Source organism: Tamandua tetradactyla, chromosome 12, assembly GCF_023851605.1.
Source record: "Tamandua tetradactyla isolate mTamTet1 chromosome 12, mTamTet1.pri, whole genome shotgun sequence".
NCBI classification, from domain to species: domain Eukaryota; kingdom Metazoa; phylum Chordata; class Mammalia; order Pilosa; family Myrmecophagidae; genus Tamandua; species Tamandua tetradactyla.
In genome coordinates, this window is record NC_135338.1 from 51,465,030 (window position 1) to 51,484,646 (window position 19,617).

At 36.9% G+C, this 19,617-nt stretch overlaps 1 protein-coding gene across 16 annotated transcripts in view; it reads right to left on the bottom strand.

The window, feature by feature from the left end:
- Window positions 1-19,617, bottom strand: part of RPS6KA5 (ribosomal protein S6 kinase A5) — a 328,971-nt gene that overhangs the window by 77,669 nt on the left and 231,685 nt on the right. For all 16 annotated transcript variants that reach the window (XR_013160427.1, XM_077123333.1, XM_077123324.1 and 13 more), the window contains one exon: window positions 1,866-2,016. Coding sequence is in view for 15 of the 16 variants with exons in the window: in XM_077123333.1 (XP_076979448.1) it covers window positions 1,866-2,016 (151 nt within the window). In the remaining variant the exon portion in view is untranslated. The remainder of the gene's footprint in view (window positions 1-1,865; window positions 2,017-19,617) is intronic.

Sequence of the window (19,617 nt, forward strand, 5' to 3'; positions counted from 1 at the left end):
TTGTGATTTCAGAGATAGCAAAATATGAAAACTTGTGATTCTTCGTTGATCAATTTAACCTATATAAAATGTTTTTACTATGCTCTCTTGTGGATGCAATGGAAATAAATTCATTAAATTACAGATCTTAAAATTTTTAGAAATCATTTAGTTATCCTCTTTTTCGATCCAGAAGGAAATGGAAACCCAGAAATAAGAACTAATGTTTTAATTTAAGGACTAGCTGGGGCAGAGTCTGGATTAGAACAATATTTCTTGATTTCCTAGTTAGTATGCTTTCCTCTATCTGGGCTATGACGTTTTCTACTACAAGTGCATTTGTGCTTGGCTATTATATACATATTAAGGAAAAATTTCTAGAGAAAAGGGGTAATAAAAAAAAATAGACTGTTAGCAGGAGAAATTTTAATATATAGAAAACTGAATGCTAATATGATCTTCTCCATCCCTGCTCCATTTGGGGGAAAAAAAAGACCATTTAGGTCTAGACAAATAGAATTCTGGTCTTTCCTAAAGTGTCCCTGTCATTTTAAAAGCCAAAGCAATTAAGTAATCTAACATTACTATTCCAAGTTATGGAAAGGCAAAATTTCTCTAATAAGAAAGACATATTACAATATGTACAGACACAGAGAATTGTGGAAAAAATATGATTGGGGGTATTAACCCTGAATAATTTCTTGAATTTTACCTAACTGCTAATTTCTAAGCCAAGCTTCTGAACTAAATATTAGAAATAGTTTGTTCAAATATTACTCTTTCTAAGTCATAAGAATCTATGAAATGCACATACTGAAAGGTACATTTTATTCTAAATGTATTTCTCACTATGTTACTAAACTTCTGTTAGACATGTACTAATTTTTTTAAAATGATTACACTGAAAAACTGAAATAATCGGCCTTTTTTGAGTATAGTAGTACAAAGAGAAAATTTTTACTGTAAATCAATATTTTTTATATTTAAAATATTAAATAAAATGGGGTTTTAGTCTACAAAAGTTTTTCCTTTGTTTTAGAACACTGTTTTCATTTATTTTGGTGATAATAATGTAAGGACTTAGTCTTCAAAATAAAAATAAAATTTGGATATCTCTTTAGACTGTAACTATTTAGTTCATGCTTATTGATAAGATGGAATTGTTTAGAGGTCATATGCTCAAGGTTTTAGAAATCAAGGTCATGGTATCCCAGGTTTGGTTATTTTGACTAAGATGACTAACCAATCACTCAATTTAATTTTTTTTTAACATTTGATATTTGGTGTTAATTTGAACTAAATTGAGCAAATAAAAAATTGAAAAGTTGTGTTGGGGTCCTATAGAATGGTCTCAACAGGATTTTTCAGAAATAGAAAGCACTGCCACAAATAAAAAGAAAATAAATGAATAACTCTGTGTTACAGATAGTAACTAAGAAACGTAGATTTTGAATTTTCTGAAATTTCTCCTGGGAAAGAAGAGGAGGTGAAATCACTATTTGAGTGAAACACTGTGAGAATCATAGCTCTACTGAGAGGAAAGTAAAAATAATAATTAAAGTAAAAATTTCCTCAGTCCATATGCCTAATTCTTGAGATCAAACATAGAAACCAATACCTAGAAACTCTAACCAACTGGTATATAGGAAACTGAATGGTATACGATCCTTTCCACCCCAACTCTATTTGGGGAGAAAAATCATTTAGGTCTTTATAAATAGAATTCAGCTCCTTCCTAAAGGGTCCCTATCATTAAAAAAAGATGCAGTTGTGTATGAAAATAAGGAGAAAATGACCCCAAGAAGGACTGTGTTCACTCATTTCACCGAGAATGTTCAGCACCCTGAAAACAGCAGGGGTGAAACCATCTGTTCAATAAATTTCACCTGAAAGAAGAGATGTTCCTTGATTTCATCCGCATCACGTGGACCACATCCTAATCTTTTCTTGGGGTCTTTCATCAAAAGATGCTGAATTAGGTCTTTGGCCAAAGCACTCATTTCTTGAGGGTAAGGAGGCTCACTTTTTAGTATTCTCCTGTAGGTAGATAAAGGTTGCTATTAAAACAACCAGAGGATGAAGTCACCATGACATTTTTAGCAAAATCAAGTATAGTGAAACACACTTCGAGATTGAACTACATGTGAAAAATGGAGATAAAAATATTTCAAATGAGATACCATGAAATTAAATTTCAGAAACTTAAATAAGCAGGAATAAAAGGTATTGGATCAGTTTTCAGTAAAAATCAGCCCTAATAGGAGGCTTACATTCCAAATATTTAATTGAAAACAAACACAAAAAAGGTGATTTAGGGCTATATTAGAATTCTTTTTTGACTCTATGATTAAAGATTTCACAATGATAACAACTGTTAATGAATTCAGGTAGGGAAATTAAGCACTCAGATTTAAAAGGACAAAAGAGAACCCAACTTATGTACACCACTTATCTTTCCCTACATGCCAGCAAATATACAGGGTAGGCGGGAAGGCAGAGGGAAGTAAGACTGAGGTAGGATGAGTCAGAACCAATTGGGTATGGCACAGTTCTTGATATCTAAGTTTTTCTTTGGGTGAAAGTATCTACTTCATTATTTGCTACCATAAAACAGATAGGCAAACACTATGAGGCAAGTGGAGCTCAGAATGGAGTAACATCTTCTACTTATTATGGAAAATTGAAAAATTAAGATAATCAAGTTTCTTGATATTTGAACTTTTCTTACGGTCACAGAGGAAATCAATCCAATCTAAATATACTTCTCCCCCTCCTATAAGCCAGATTAATAATTTAGTAAGAATATGGTACATACATAGTTATTTGGGCTTATAAAAAGATTCTCTATGTATGTCAAAATATTAAAAATTGTTACGGAACAAAAACAGGTATTAATTGTATAAGGGAGACAGTGTAATAAGAACATAGATTTTAGTGCCAGACTGACTTCAAATTCTAACTCTGCTGTTTATTGGCCATGTGACCTTGAGGCAGTTAATTAACCTCTCTGTACTTCTGTTTTCTCAACTGTAAAATAGATATTATGATGACTAAATGAATTAATATGTAAAGTGCTTAACATTTACTGGCATACAGCACATTTCTTATAAGTGCTAGCTACTAACTAGCTATACCCTCATTCTAAGGCAGTCACAGAAAAAACAGGCATAGAAACTGTTTCAAGTAGCCACTGAGAATCAATAAAATAACAGGACTGTAAGTTTTTACTAAAATTCCATCAGTGTTTTTAATTTAAAAGATAATTCTACTTCTAGCATTCCATTTTGGGACCTTTCATGGTCAGGTTCATGTGCCAACTTGGCCAAGTTGTGGTACCTGTTTGTCTGGTTGGGCAAGTGTTGGCCTGTCTGTTGCTATGAGGACATTTCATAGAATTAAGTCTTGATCACGTTGGCTGCATCCACAGCTGATTCCATTTGTAATCAGTCAAAGGGGAGTGTCTTCTGAATGAGTGATGCTTAACCCAATCACTGGAAGCCTTTTAAGGAGGATTCAGAAGAGACAGGCTCTCTTCCTGCTTTGGCTGGCGAGCCTCTCCTGTTTAGTTCGTCCAGACCCTCCATCAGAATCGTCAGCTTCACAGCCTGCCCTATGGATTTTGGACTCTTCATTCCCACAGTTACATGAGACACTTTCATAAATTTTATATTTGTGAGTGTTCCCTGTTGATTCTGTTTCTTTAGAGAACCCTAACTAAAACAGGACCCAATAAAATGCAGACAGAACAGGGAAAGGAATAGTACGCTCTTATTTTTGACTTTTAGTGTTCCTGCTCACTGCCTGTCAGGGTTTTCAGCATTTCAGGTAGAGGTAGTTCTCTCTTCAGATCAGGCATAGGCATCTCTGAGACAGAAAAAGGGAGTTCTGTTTCTTGGGGGAGAAATGAGCATAATTTTTCTTATTTTCTCCATCTTTAATTTACTTTTGCAGCTAAGAATTCTTTATGTAAGAATTGGGGCATAGGTGAGTGTCCTTTTGCTGATATAAACTTAGAGCAGTGACTATGCGCTATCCATTTATTCTTATTCCTTAAGTCAGTCAATGTTTACTGGGCATCTACTCTGTGCAAGGCACCGGGTAAAGGCATGACATACTCTTTCTGCCCTCAAGGAACCATCCTGTGACGACATATGAAAGGGAAATGTCGACCATGATGGAGTACTGAGAGAGGTGAGAGCCCCTGAAATCAGGGCTGGCTTCACCAAGATGCCAAGACTGGAAGGAGAAACAGAGGGGGACCTGTCTACAATTTGGGGGAGGTTGTTCTGGGCAGACAAACATTAGCGTCAGTGTGCAGCCTGGGCCATGTGCAGGATTTGGATGAGGAAACGGCCACATTGAATTATAGTAGAAATTTGAAGGAATTTCTGTGGAAAACAGTACTGGTGGGGAGTGTGGAGAATATCCAGTGATAGTTCCAAACCCTTCACTTTCCTAAGTGCAAATACTATAGCCAGTAAACAAATAGGAGCATCCCCTACTAGACGATGATGAACATGCCACCCCTATCCACAAGTGAAAGTGAGAAACAAGCAGCAAGGTCAGAGGAGACTCTCTGAAGGAACATTACTTAGGCTCCTGTTGTCCCTCTAAATGGAGTGCACAGAGCTTCCTTAGCCGAACAGAGAGGTTCTGAAGCCTACTCCTGTTAGAAAACTGCAATACCAGGGAGAAGACCAGAAACTGGGGCAGGAGTAGAAAGGAGAAAGGACTTACAGCAGGCTTAAATTTTTTCTTCATGGGAAGATGATCTCGATATGCCTTTTTCTTACATTGTTACCTTGAAATACTGGGTAAGATAAAGGTGAAATGTCAGCTCTGCCGGGTTATTATAAAAGTAAGCCCTGGTTATTATAAAAGTAAGCTTTTTCTTTAAAAAGAAAGCTTTAATATTTGGCACCCCCAGGACTCCTTCTTCAGCTATAGCTTCCACGGATGCTCCTGGAACATTTGGGGCCTACTAAAGAAATAACGTGACTGTCACATTTTCAAGGTTTCTAATGTATGGCTGCCTTATGAGGAAATACATTAATGCATTTTGAAAATGAGGCCAGTGTGCTGAATTCAAGAAGTGATATTTGAATTCCTTTTAGAGGATGAAAAATGAGAAGCCATTATTTTCTTTGGATCATTTTTCTGTTCTGTAAGAAAAATCTTACCCTATGCTTAACTCTCTTGTATCCTTTCTGTTAGAACCAGTTTAACTGAATTTGCCTTAGGGATAAGATTTCAGGGAGTTCTCTAGCAAATGCCTTGAATTATGCAACTCCCCCAGCATTTTCCCATCCAGATGGATGGTTCTTTAAATTCAGAGGTGAGAAATCCTGACTGCTTGTACTGTGGTAGTACACTGTTTTTCTACCCAAATTTGGCATGGCCTTTTTACATTTTAATTAAAAATGTCATTGCTGAATTCCTCGTTTGCCTGCCCTGTAACAGTACCAGCTATTAGAAGAAAGTTCCAGGCAAAGATTTCCTAGAACTGAATGATGGAACAAAAAGTAGAAAATACTCCGCAACTTGTTTTTCAATCCATTTCTTGTACCACCCTAAACGTCTGCTCAAAATGATGTCCGAAGCTGACAGATTCTTTTAAATGAAAGGTCTCTTAAAAGTCATCTAGCCCATGCCCTGCTCAATTCCATAGCTAAGTAAGCAGAACCCCGGCAGCTAAAGGCTTATCCAACCTCACACTGCAAGTTAGGGCAGCGCTAAGACTCATCATAGGTCTCCCTCCATTGCAAGTGAAACGTTCCCTGTGCTCTTGGCAGTCAGGAAAGTTAAATGGTGATCTGGCTTCTCTGTCTGGTCAAAATTTTGATGAAATTTTTTAGTAATATGAAGGAGATTATGTAAGTTTTTATTTTACTTTGAATGCTAAGAGTCTTCTTTTAAAACCCATTTATGTGAACTGCCATCCTATTTCTACCATGAAACCATGAAACAACAGTTTACACTAGAAGAGAAGACAGTCTAGAATTATTTAGAATGTAACAGTTATTGTGAAGCAGAACTTGGGGGTCTTTTCTTAAAATTCCCAATGTGCTTATAACTTTCTGGATGTTAAATCCAATTGCTAAAATTTTAAACCTAACATTTTAACCTAATGTGTTTATCACCAAATTTTCTTTAACAGTGTTCATCTTGTCATTGAACTATTGACATTCCTGGGTTTGACATATTTGGTGAGGTGGCAAATATGCTTTGTTTGGAAGCTAATTCTCATGAACTGAAATAGGACCCAAGTTCCTTTGTTTGTCAAATTCACTAAGTACCTAGTACAAAATGCACTAAACCTAGAACAGCAGCTTTCTATAAATGCTCATGGGTTTATATGGTTAATATAACTGTTGCTCCACTTATTATTTGTGCAATACTGTATGTGTGTAGAGATTGGATTGTTAATAAAAACAATGTGATTTCTCTGTGATCATAAAAAATAAAAAAGTAAGCCCTGGTAGATGAACTACATCTGGACTGAGAAGCCTGTGAGCAGATACACAGGCCCTGAGGGTTTTCACGTTCAGAACTATTTAAAAACTTTTGGAGAACACAAGCTTTGGTTCTCTTCTGTTATCTCTTATAGCCAAGGGTGTACTTGGCTTCCGCTTGGAAGTGCTGCCTAGAGACAGTTATAAGATAACTGAGGACAGTTATAAGATAAAGTTCCTGTGTTGAGACTTCCCAATGCTGGTGTGGTCTGCACCCAGGCTGCTGGGGGAACCCTGATAGATGACAGGGCTGTTGAAAGAACCCCTGATAAAGATGTGTTGAGGCTACCATGCTGATATACTATCTTTCCAATCCTATATCTTTCTATAAAGCTTCGTAAAACTAGTGCCAGAGTACAGCCATTTCGACTTTTGAGTGTAGATGTCAATCTGAACTGGAGAATACTGCTGGCTATGCAAACTGGGTGCTGTGAAGAGGGAATGTGAAGTCCCATGGACTTCTAGGAATAACAGTGCTAGAGCATCTTGCAATGAAGGTAGGAGACATTTCACCTATTCCAATGGGCTTGATTTCTGAATTGGTAATAACCCAAAGTCAGTTCCTTTTTTTACTATCTTTGTTTTTTGGAATTATTAATTACCTATTTTTTAAAAAATATTTTTATCGACAAATCTTCACACACATACATTCCACACATGGTGTACAATCAGTGGCTCACAATATCACCACATATTTGCATATTCATCACCACGATCATTTTTTTAGGACATATGCATCACTCCAAAAAAAAAAATAAAAAGAAACGAGAAAAAACCCATACATACCATACCCCACATCTCTCTCTCTCTCATTGACCACTAGTATTTTCACCTACCCAATTTATTTTACCCCTTATCCTCCTATTATTTTTTAATTTTTTTATCCATATGTGTTAGTTAGATTCAGTTGTCAACTTGGCCAGGTGAGCATACCTAGTTCTGTTGCTGTGGACACAAGCCAATGGTACGTGAACCTCATCTGTTGCTAATTACATCTGCAGTCGGCTAAGAGGCGTGTCTGCTGCAATGAGTGATGTTGACTTAATTGGCTGGTGCTTAAATGAGAGAACGCAATGTAGTACAGCCTAGTAGCTCACCATTCCTCATCTCAGCACTTGCAGCTCAGCCCAGGCCTTTGGAGATGCAGAAAGAAGTCACCCCGGGGAAAGTTGTTGGAACCCAGGGGCCTGGAAAGAAGACCAGCAGAGACCATCTTGTGCCTTCCACGTAAGAAAGAACCTCAGTGGAAAGTTAGCTGCCTTTCCTCTGAAGAACCAACAAAATAAATCCCCTTTTATTAAAAGCCAATCCGTCTCTGGTGTGTTGCATTCCGGCAGCTAGCAAACTAGAACACCATATATATTTTTTTTTCTACTCATCTACCATACCCTGGATAAAAGGAGCATCAGACACGAGGTTTTCACAATCACACAGTCACAGTGTAAAAGTTTTATCTTTATACAATCAACTTTAAGAATCAAGGCTACTAGAAGACAGCACAACAGTTCCAGGTACTTCCCTCTAGCCATCCAATACACCATAAACTAAAAAGGGATATTTATGCTATATAATGCATAAGAATAACCTCCAGGATAACCTTTCAATTCTGTTTTAAATCTCTCAGCCACTGAAACTTTATTTTGTCTCATTTCTCTCTTCCCCCTTTTGGTCAAGAAGGTTTTCTCAATCCCTTGATTCTGAGTTTCAGCTATTTCGGGAGATCTGTTCCACGTTGCCATGGAGATTTACCCCCGTGGGAGTCAAGTCTCACTTAGTGGGAGAGGGCAGTGAGTTTACCTGCTGAGTTGGCTTAGAGAGGTTCTCTGGAGGTGATTCTTAAGCCTAATTTTAAATAGGCTTAGCTTATCTTTTGCAGGAATAAATTTCATAGGGGCAAACCCCAAGACTAAGAGCTCAGCCTATTGATTTGGTTGTTCCCATTGCTTGAGAGAATATCAGAAATTCTCCAAATGGGGAAGTTTACTGTTTCTTTCTTTCTCCCCAGCCCCCCAAGGAAAGCAAATATTTGGCAAATATTTCTTTATTCACTGCCAAAATTACTCTGGGACATACTGGGGCATCACACTAACCTAGACAAACCAACAACATCTCTGGCCCTATTCAAGATTCCGTGGCATTCAACTAAACTGACCATACAAGTTAAATTAGGTAATGTACTACCCATAATATAAATTTTGCACCAAATAAACATCTCTCCCTTTGGTCTTACACATAAAAAGTTTAAAAATATGGATGATAACATCCTTAATTCTGTATTTTGCTCTACCTTCGTCCTATCCAGATCAGCTTCCTTCATATTTCTACTCAAAGTATGAACCCTTTTTCAGTTTTTTAAACAGTACCTTTATGGGGTGACTTTCAAAGCCTCAGAGCTCTACCTCCGAATCTCAGGTGTCATATAAATACCCAAAGTTTCTGGGAATGACCAGGTTATATACAAACAACACAGCATCTCAGAATTCAGAAATAATGGGTACAATTCCTGAATATATATGACTACTTTAAGAGATTACAATCTAGGACCCTTTACAGTAGGCCCCAACCTGATAACCCATGTTCTCAACTTCAATTCACCGAGTTTGTTTATTATAGTTAGTCCATATGAGTGAGGCATGATATTATTTGTTTTTTTGTTTCTGCCATTTTATTCAATATATAGTCCTTAAGGTTTATTCACCTAGTTGAATGACTCACAACTTCGTTTTTTCTTGTGGCGACTCAGTAGTCCATTGTATACATACACCATAGTTCCCCTTTCCTTCCCTCAGTTCTTCTACCCTTAGAACACCTCCATCCATTGTGAATTGCAAACATCAGTGCGCAAATGTCCATTCATGTCCCCATACTCAGTCCTTCCAGTATATACTGAGCAAAGGGGTTGCAGGCTCATATGGCAACCCCACCCCTAGCCTCCTGTGGAACCACCACACTGCCCTCCAAGGGGCTGCACCTCTCAGTTTCCCTACTGACAGTGAATAGGTATATCTCTTTCTCCACAATTTCTCTAACACTTATTTCTCTCTGTTCATTTTAAACTGTTTTATTCACACATTATACAATCCAACCTAAGTAAACAGCCTGTCTTTGTCTCCATGATGTATATGAAGCCTTTTCCTTTTCTTCCATGATCTATATGAAGCCCTTTCCTTTTCTTTCAAAAAGAATCCATACCCCACTCCCATGCCCCCGCCTGTTGACATTTAGTTTTGGCATAATGCCTTTGTTACATTCAGTGGAAGCATATTACAATATACTGTTGACCACAGACCCTAGCTTGCATTGATTGTATTCTTTCCTGTATATTAACCATTTTCAATACCTTGCAATGTCAACATTCATTTGTTCTCCCTCATACAAAAATGTTTTTATATTTATACATTTAATCACCATCATTGTCCACTCTATCTTTCTTCTGTCTTCAAAATGGATCTGAGAAACTCTGGAAATGACCTGCAGTTGGGTAGAACCCAAATCAATCTTAAAGCCCTCCAGAAAAGCCTCTGGATTGATGTACAATGCTAAACACTTCTTCACGTTCATGTTATCATTTAAGCCATATAATAATCCCACCAAAAGGCTGCTGTTACTATCCCTATTTTACAGATGAAGAAAGATCTCTTTCAAAAAAGCAAGAAATATAAATATGAATTAAAATTCCAACAAGATGTTTTTCAACTTAGAGGACTATAATATTTACCTGCAAGAATAAGCATGTAACAACAAAGCCAGAAACGTTTCCAAAAGAAGATAATTAGAGAGGGATTTGTCTAACTACATATTAAAATGTACTATAAAACCATACAGTAAAATTGAGGTGCTAGCAAAATAAACCAACAGTCAAATCAAGTGAACAAAAAAGACTAGTTGAAAAATACCCAGGAATATATAAAAATTCAGTATTATTTTTTAAAAGTGACCAACCGACACAGGAAAGGCTGTGTTGTTCAACAAATGAGTTAGGGAAATCAACTATTTGGGAAATAAGTAAATTAGATCCTTGCCTTGTAATCAAAATAATCTCCAAATGGATAGAGAAATTACATGAAAAAATACAATGAAATGAAACTTAAAAACAATAAAAATATAAAAATGAATAGAAAATTCCTTCTCATTTATGAAAGTTAGGTTTCTGAAAATCCGTGAGCTAAAAGATATTCACAACTGATTAACCTATGAACTTACCAAGTGGGGTTCTGACAAAAAGATTAAAATTAAATCTGTGGAGAGATTCCTGGAAGACGGTAGAATAGGATAGGCAGATCTAACTTCTCTACCATGGAATAACTAGAGAAAAGGCAGAAAATGACTGGGACAGTAGTTCCAGGACACAAGTGGCCAGAGAGGGACTTTTGTATTACATAGGGAAAATATGGATGCAAAAGTGAAGAAAATATGACTGAGAGGATGGGGTAAGTTTATTTAATTGTGCTCACATCTGGGATTAGCAGCTATGTGCTGGCTGGAGTGAGTGCTGGAAGAGTGGTGCACTCCCGCACTCTCACCTCCACAGCCAGCTGCAGAGTCATCTCCATCTGGCAGCCAGGAGCTCCTGTATGAGAACATGGGAAATAGCAGACTTGTTTTATCCACACCGAGACTTTGCCACGGCACACAATGCCCTGAGGTAGGCCACTGAGGGTACCTGATCTTGGGGGAGATGCAAGTGTCTCCCCTGTGGAAGAGGAGTCAGAGAGCAGAGCCAAATCTGACAACTGGCTAACAGAGAGGCATTTTGGGTCACAGGCCTATATCCATACTTCCTGGAAGCCCAAGGTGCTCACGGCATTCACAAGTGGAGAGGCAGGGATTAAAGTGAGAACAACTCTACAATGGTAGGAGCTCCTTCTCCACCCCAGAGGCTGTGGGTACATGCCAGCTTGGACCCAGCAGGTCCAAAAGAGCTGGGTAGTCCTATGCTGGCTGAGGGCTAGGGAAGGTGAGCCTGTCAGATCCACAGCCCAAGGTCATTCCACTCGGTAGCCTGGGAATCACCAGACCCACTGTGCCCATAAGGAGATTCTCCATCAAGGTGCACAGTGCCTAAAACCCACCTCCAGGGCTGGTGGCTTTCAGCACACATGGAGACCTGCTGCATTGAATGGGCTTTCATGGGAGTGTGGACCCTGCTCAGCTGACTGCCACAGTTAGGGAATGATGGGCTTGAGGAAAAGAGGTGGCCAAGAGTTCCATCTGATGGGAAGACAGGGAAAGTGTACTCTGGCAAACTGCTTTTCTGTCTAGTCTTCAACAGACGTTCAAATAAACTTGCATCTCCTATGGGAGGTCTCGGCTTTGGTTTGGCTGGGAATTACTGAAAACCTAAGAAACTATAAAATCTTAAGTGAGTGAGGGAAGTCAATCTCCAAAATAATTTTATCAAGATAATGAAATGCCAAGAAACCAACAGAAAATCACAAAGCACATGAAGATACAAGAAGATATGATGAAATCAAATGACCAAATTAAAAGCCAGAGGAGACACAGAATTTGGAACAACTAATCAAACATGAATATACAAAATTCCTAAATAACAACAATGGGTTGGCTAAGGACATAAAGTATATAAAAAAGACACTACAAGAACATAAAGAAGAATTTGAAAGAATAAACCAAAAAAAAAAATAGCAGATCATACGGAAATGAACAAAACTAAAAGTTGGTTCTTTGAGAAAACTGATGGACCCCTAGTTAGACTAAAGAAGAAGACAAAAAGAGAGAGAGAACATAGTTCTTTAGAAGGCTAAAAAGAGAGATAACATAAACAAAATCAGAAATGGGGGGGGGTTGTTACAACAGATTAGGAAGAAATTTTAAAAATCTTAAGAGGATACTATGAATAACTATATACCACAAACTGGACAACTTAGATGAAACAGACAAGTTCTTAGAAACACATGAATGACCTATACTGGCGCAAAAAGAATGAGATCTCAACAAACCAATCACAAATAAAGAGATTCAATCAGTCATCAAAAACCTTCCTACAAAGAAAAGTCTAAGGACAGATGGCTTCACAGGGGAATTTTATCAAACATTCCAAAAAAGAATACCACTGCTATTCAAACTCTTCCAAAAAAACTGAAGAAAAAGGAACACTACCTAACTCATTCTACAAAGCTACCATCACTTTAATACCAAAATCTGATAAAGATAATACAAGAAAAGAAAACTGCAGGCCAATCTCCCTAATAAATACAGATGAAAAATACTTGCAAATAGAATCCAAAGGCATATTAAAAGAATTATACACCACGACCAAGTGGGGTTTATTGCAGGCATGCAAGGATGGTTCAATACAAGAAAATCAATCAATGTAATACAACACATTAAAGTTGAAACAGAAAAACCACATGATCATCTCTTTTGACAATGAAAAGGTATTTGACAAAATTAAGGATCCTTTTCTGATAAAAACAAAAACACTTTAAAAGACAGGACTAGAAGGAAACTTCCTCAGTATAATAAACAGCATATATGAAAAACCAGTCAGCATCATACTTATTGGTGAGTGAACTGAAAGTCTTTCCCCTAAGATCAGGAATGAGACAAAGATGTCCACTGCCACCACTGTTATTCAACATTGTGCTAGAAATTCTAGCTAGAACATCAGGCAAGAAAAAGAAATAAAAGGAATCCTAATTAGAAAAGAAGAAGTAAAACTCTCATTATTTGCAGAGGACATGATTCCATATTTGGAAAATCCTGAGAAATCTTCTACAAAGTTACTTGAGCTAATAATAAGCAAATTCATCAAAGTGGCAGGATACAAGATTAATGTGCAAAAATCAGTACTGTGCCTATATACTAGTAATGACTTTACCAAGGAGGCAATTAAGAAAAAATTCCATTCACAATAGCAAGTAAAAGAACAAAGTATCTAGGCATAAACTTAACTAAGAATGTAAAAGACCTGCATACTGAAAACTACAAACATTGCTAAAAGATATCAAATACCAAAATAGGTGGAGAGACATTACATGTTCAATGACAGGAGGCTAAATGTCATTAAGATGTCAATTCCACTCAAATTGATCTACAGATTCAATGCAAAACCAAACAAAATTCCAACAGCCTATCTCAGAGACTTGGAAAAACTAGCTAACACATTTATATGGAAAAGAAAGGGGCCTTGATTGTCAAAAACATCCCTAAAAAGAAGAATGATGTGGCAGGACTTACAGTTCCTTACTTTAAAGCTTATGATAAAGTCGCAGCATGGTATTGGCACAGAGACAGACATACTGACCAGCGGAATAAAATTGGGAGTTTGGAAACAGACTCTTAGATCTTTGGTCAACTGATTTTTGACAAGACCCCTAAATCTACTGAAATAGGATAGAATGGTGCTGGAAGAACTGGTTATCCGTATCCTCAGGAATCAAAGAGGACCCCTAACTTGTACACAATATAAAAATTAACTCAAAGTGGATCAAAGACCTAAATATAAGGGCCAGACATTTTTTTTTGGTATGCTTGTATGGTGAGGTCATATTTCATTATTTTTCCATGTGAATATCCCATTATTGCAGCACCAGTTGTTGAATTTTTATTTGTTTGTTTTTTGGGAAGCACATGGACAAGGAATTGAACCTGGGTCTTCTGCATGGTAGGCAAGAATTCTACCACTGAGTTACCTTGCACCCCCTGGGCTAGGCATTTTGCACACTGATGTTCATGGCATTATTCACAATGGCCAAAAGATTAAGACAACCCAAGTGCCCATCCACAGATGACTGGATAAAGAAAATGTGGTATATACACACGTTGAAATATTATGCAGCAAGACGGAATGAGGTCCTGACATATGCGACAACATGGATGAACTTTGAGGACTTAATGCTGAGTGAAATAAACCAGATGCAAAAGGACAGGTATTGTATGATTTCACTGATATGAACCACCTAGAAAGTATAAACTTAGAGTCTTAAAATGTAGAATATAAGGGGCCTAAAGAAAGACAGAAGTTAGCAGAGGGGGAGTGGCTATCTTATATATATATAGAATTATTCATGAGATTGAAATTAAATGTTTGGCAATGGACAGAGGTGATGGTAGCTCATTATTTGAATTATAGTGGTGCCTACAGAAGGTGAATATGAATGAAAGGGATTTTCTAAAATGATATACCTCACTGATTAACACTACAAATATCAGTAAGTTCAAGAATGAACTACCACAAATATATGATACTGTACAAACAGTAAATAATAGAGTGTATGGGGGGAAATTACCTATTGCAATGGACTATATTTAACAGCAATACCTTTCTAGTACCACATCAATATGAGGGGTAAATAATTAGAGGGGATAAGGGTTATGGGGTGTTACGGGGTTTCTTTTTTGCGTGTGTATGTCTGTTATTTGTCTCTTCAGAGCAATGAAAATTCTATAAAATTGAAAGTAATAATTGTACAACTAAGTGAGGATGCTGTGAGATACTGATTATATACTTTAGATAGAAAATATTGTATGTGAATATATCTCAAAATCTTCAAATTCAAAAATAAAGAAACAAACAAAGATTCAAGTGCTGGAGAAGAAGATGAGCGAGAGGTATACCTGTTCAATGCTGGGAGGGAAGTAGGAAGATGTAGACCTTCTGGAGGGCAGTGTGGAGCCCTCCTATATTCAGGTTCACCATATGATTATACAATCCCATTGCTAGGAATATACTTGGAAGAACTGAGAATAGGGACGATGAGACACTGGCAAACTGATGTTTATGGTGGCATTATTCATGACTGCCATTGGAGGGAGGTAGCTGAAGGGTCCACTGACTGATGAAAAGGGTGACCTGTGGTAATCACATATGATGGAATATGGTGTGGCAACAGACAGGAATGAAGCTGTGACGCATGCAATGAGATGAATGAAACTAGAAGACATTATGTTTAGCAAAATAAGCCTAAAACAAAAGGACAAATATTCTATGATTTCACTTAGAAAATGCTTATCATAAGAAAATTAGGGCCTAGATTGTAAGCTTTCTCAGCAGACATTTTTTCCTGAATTTTAATAGTTACTTCTAAATTATGAGATGCTGTCCTCTGTGTGTATAAGCTGGTATTTCCCTAGAACTTTGGGTACATGTGTGACACCTAAGATTCAGACTTAGAGGTCTAAGCTCTGAAAGTCAGCATTACTCTACACAGCAACTGTTAAAATACTGGAAAAAGATATCCGACTTCAAATAGAATATGAATGAAGCTGTTCTGGTTAGGTCCAAGGTAAAGCAGAATACAGGGTAAAGACTGATAGTATTTACATTTTAAATCTTCAACTTCTGTGAGAGACCAAATTAAGAGATGTTTATTTTGTCTAAAATTTAAATTTTCTGTAGCACACTAACTTAACCTATAAACATCCTTAGTACATGAAACCTAGAGTAGGGAATGAGATCTTATTATTCTGTATAGTTTAATGTAATACCCAATACATTCCAGAGTATCTAGGGCAGGAAAAAAATATTTGCAAAATATCTGGAGAGAAAATATAGAACTACTAAACTTCCCCACCATGGAATTCCTGATATTCAAGTATTAGGGACTGACAATTTAATAAGCCAAGTCCTCAATCTTGAGACTGGGCCTTATGAAACTTATTTCTTAACAGCAAAGCTAAGTCTTCCTATAATAATGCCCAAGAGTCACCCCAAGAGAACTTCTTGTTGCTCAGATGTGGCCTCTCTCTCTAAGCCAAACTCCACAAATAAACTCACTACCCTCCCCCTTACATCAGACAGGACTCCCAAGGATGAAAGTCTCCCTGGCAATGTGAGACATGACTCCCAAGGATGAGACTTGTCCCTTGCATCATGGGGTTGAGAATGCCTTTTCACCAAGAGGAGGAAAAGAAATGAAATAAAATAAAGTTTCAGTGGCTAAGAGAATTCAAATAGAGTTGAGAGATCATTTTGGAGGTTACTCTATGTTCTAGTTTGCTAGCTGCCAGAATGCAATATACCAGAAATGGAATGGTTTTTAAAAAGGGGAATTTAATAAATTGTAAGTTAACAGTTTTTAGGCTGTGGAAATCTCCCAGTAAAAGCAAGTCTGTAGAAATGTCCAATTTAAACATCCAGGGAAAGATACCTTGAGTCAAGAAGGCTGATGAAGTTCAGAGTTTCTCTCTCAAGTGGAAAGGTACATGGCAAACATGGTAAGGATTTCAATCTCTCAGCTGGAAGGGCACACGGCGAGTACAGCATCATCTGCTAGCTTCCTCTCAGCTCCCTGGGAGGTGTTTTCCTTCTTCATCTCCAAAAGTCGCTGGCTGGTGGACTCTGCTTCGTGGTTCTGTGGCTTTCTCGTGGCTCTATCATTCTTCTCTGCTTTCTCTGAATCTCCTGATTGCCCGCTCTTTCCAAAATGTTTCCTCTTTGATAGGACTCCAGTTAAGTAGTCAAGACCCACTCGAATGGGTGGAGTCACACCTCCACCCAATCCAGTTTAAAAACCACTCTATTAACTCACACCTCCAGGGAGATAATCTAATTACAGTTTCAAACATACAATACTGAATAAGGATTAGAAGAAATGGCTGTCTTTACAAAATGGGATTAGGATTAAAACACGGCTTTTCTAGGGTACCTAAACCTTTTCAAACCAGCACACTCTTATACAAGCTTCAGCTGGGTATTGAAAATTGCCACAGAATGCCAAGCCCCAATTAATATTATTCCTGAAAACCTTAAAGAATATCCTGATCTCTATCTAAAACTCTGTAAAAGTTTTATTTATAGTTTTTCAGAAAGTATTTTAAAATCTTCAGGTTGTTCCTATCCAAGATAAGCCCTGAAACCCAGAGGTATGTCTTTCTAAGAATAGTTGCATTCCTCTACCTCAAAATGTCCATACCCCTTTCAGCATGAACAACTTGGAATGGTTATTGTCCAAATACCTCTGAAGATAAGAGATCCACCAAATGAGATGGAAGAATGGTAAAAGAGAAGTTCGGATTTACCAAATAATTATTACTAACAAACAATTATTTAGATACTTCTTTTTAGTTTCTAGTGTATTAAAAATGCCAGAAGGAAATTCCTGAAATGCTGAATGGTAGCCTTCATCTTTAATAATAATTGTATAAATATATTCCTTTTATCTAATGAATGTGATTGTAAAAACCTTGTGACTAATACCCCTTTAACCAGTCTATAGTTCAATGAGTAATAAAGACATACATAGGAAAAAATGTAGAATAAAGGGTACCTAGAGATAGAGAAGGAGAACTGGTTACCTAATATGTATAGAATTGTTAATGATATTGAACTTAAATGTTTGGGAATAGAGGTGATGGTAGCTCATTCTTGGGATTATAAGAAATAGTAACATACTGTAGGAGAATCTGACTGAAAGTGGTTGTTAAAGTCATGTATGTAAATAAGTTCTTGCATGAACTACGACAAATGTTAAAAAAAAAGAGGGTTATTTGGGAAACAACATAGCCATTGCAAATTATGAACTATAGTTAACAGTAATATTTTAATATCTTTTTATCAATAGTAACAAATGTACACTAACACACCAGTACACCAATAATAAGGGGGCATAAGGAGTATGGGCAGATTTGGGTTTTATTTTTTTATGCTTATTTCTGTTCTGGAGTAATAAAAATGTTCTAAAATTGATCATGGGGTTGTGTGCACAACTATGTGATGAGATCGTAAGCCAGTGGTTATATACTTCAGATAGATGGTATAGTGTGTGAATTTTTCAATAAAATTGAAAAAAAATGTATAATGGGCATAAAAAATTAATAAAATCTAAGTCTTTGAAAATATATTTGGTTTGAAAAATAAAAAAAAATTAAACCTGGAATGGAGAGAGAGATGGATAGGTGGGTAAGTATGCATAAGCAAGGATGGTAAAATATTCAAGGTAGGATCTAGCTGGTGAGTACACAGGTGTAGTCTAAGGAACTTTTCTATATTCTAGAAATGTTCCTAACATAATACTGGGGGGAAAGGTGAACTTAGAAACTTTGTACATGTGTTTTGTATACTGACTAAAATATAACAATAAAGAATCATCTTAATTAAGAAAATATTAATGACCTTTAACACCTTAGTAATAATGGGCAATGAGCACGTGTTCACTTCAAAGTCTGTTCAAGGATCACCTTATCAGAGAAACCTTACTAAACATCCTATTAGAAATAGCAGCTGCCCCCACACTCTATCCCCTTATGATGGTTGATTTTTTCTTCATGGTATTTAGAGCACATTATATATTTGCCTATTTTTTATCTCCTCTAACTAAAATGTGAAACTCCAGGGAAAAGGGATTCTCTATTTTTTTCACTGCTCTATCCCCAGGGCCTAGAACATTGCTAGGAACAGAGGGAGTACTCAACAAATATTTACTGGAAAAATAAATGTCTAATTGTTTTCCATTTACCATACCTTTCCTCACTCAGGATCTTTTTCCCCTCACAGTTTTCAGTGAGATGCTCACAAATAATTTTTACACATTCTTGCAGATGATATGTATCTTCATCGGCTGTTTGCTTTTTTTGGTTCTCTATTTAAAGGTTCACGTCTTCCCTATTTTGTGACTTAAATGTTGCCGATTCTCACTTCCTGGTTTCCACGTGGTCCTAGAATTATGGAATTACTTAAGGATACGCCTGCGTGAGTTAGAAAGAGCTTTCAGTGAACTTAGCTTACTGTAAATTTTTGTTCAACATTAGGGGAATAGTTACGCTTATTATGGCACTCAATAGTATATTCTAGACACTACAAAATTATGTTTATAAAGGATTTGTGATTAGAGAATGCTTATGATATAAATTTAAGCAAAAACTTCAAAACATAAAATTATATTTCTAGTATGACCACAACATCATGCAGGGGGAAAGATGAAAATGAAATATAGTAAAATATTAAGTTTGTTCCTGGGTGTTATTTTTGTGACTGTTTGCATCTTACGGATGTTCTAAACTATAATATGAACATTACTGTGCTGGTTTGAAACTGTTGTGTACTCCAGAAAAGCCATGTTCTTTAATCCTCATTCAATATTGCTGGGTGTGATCTTTTTGATTAAATTGTTTCCAGGGAGGTGTGACCCTTCTAATTGTGGGTGGGGACCTTTTGATTAGGTGA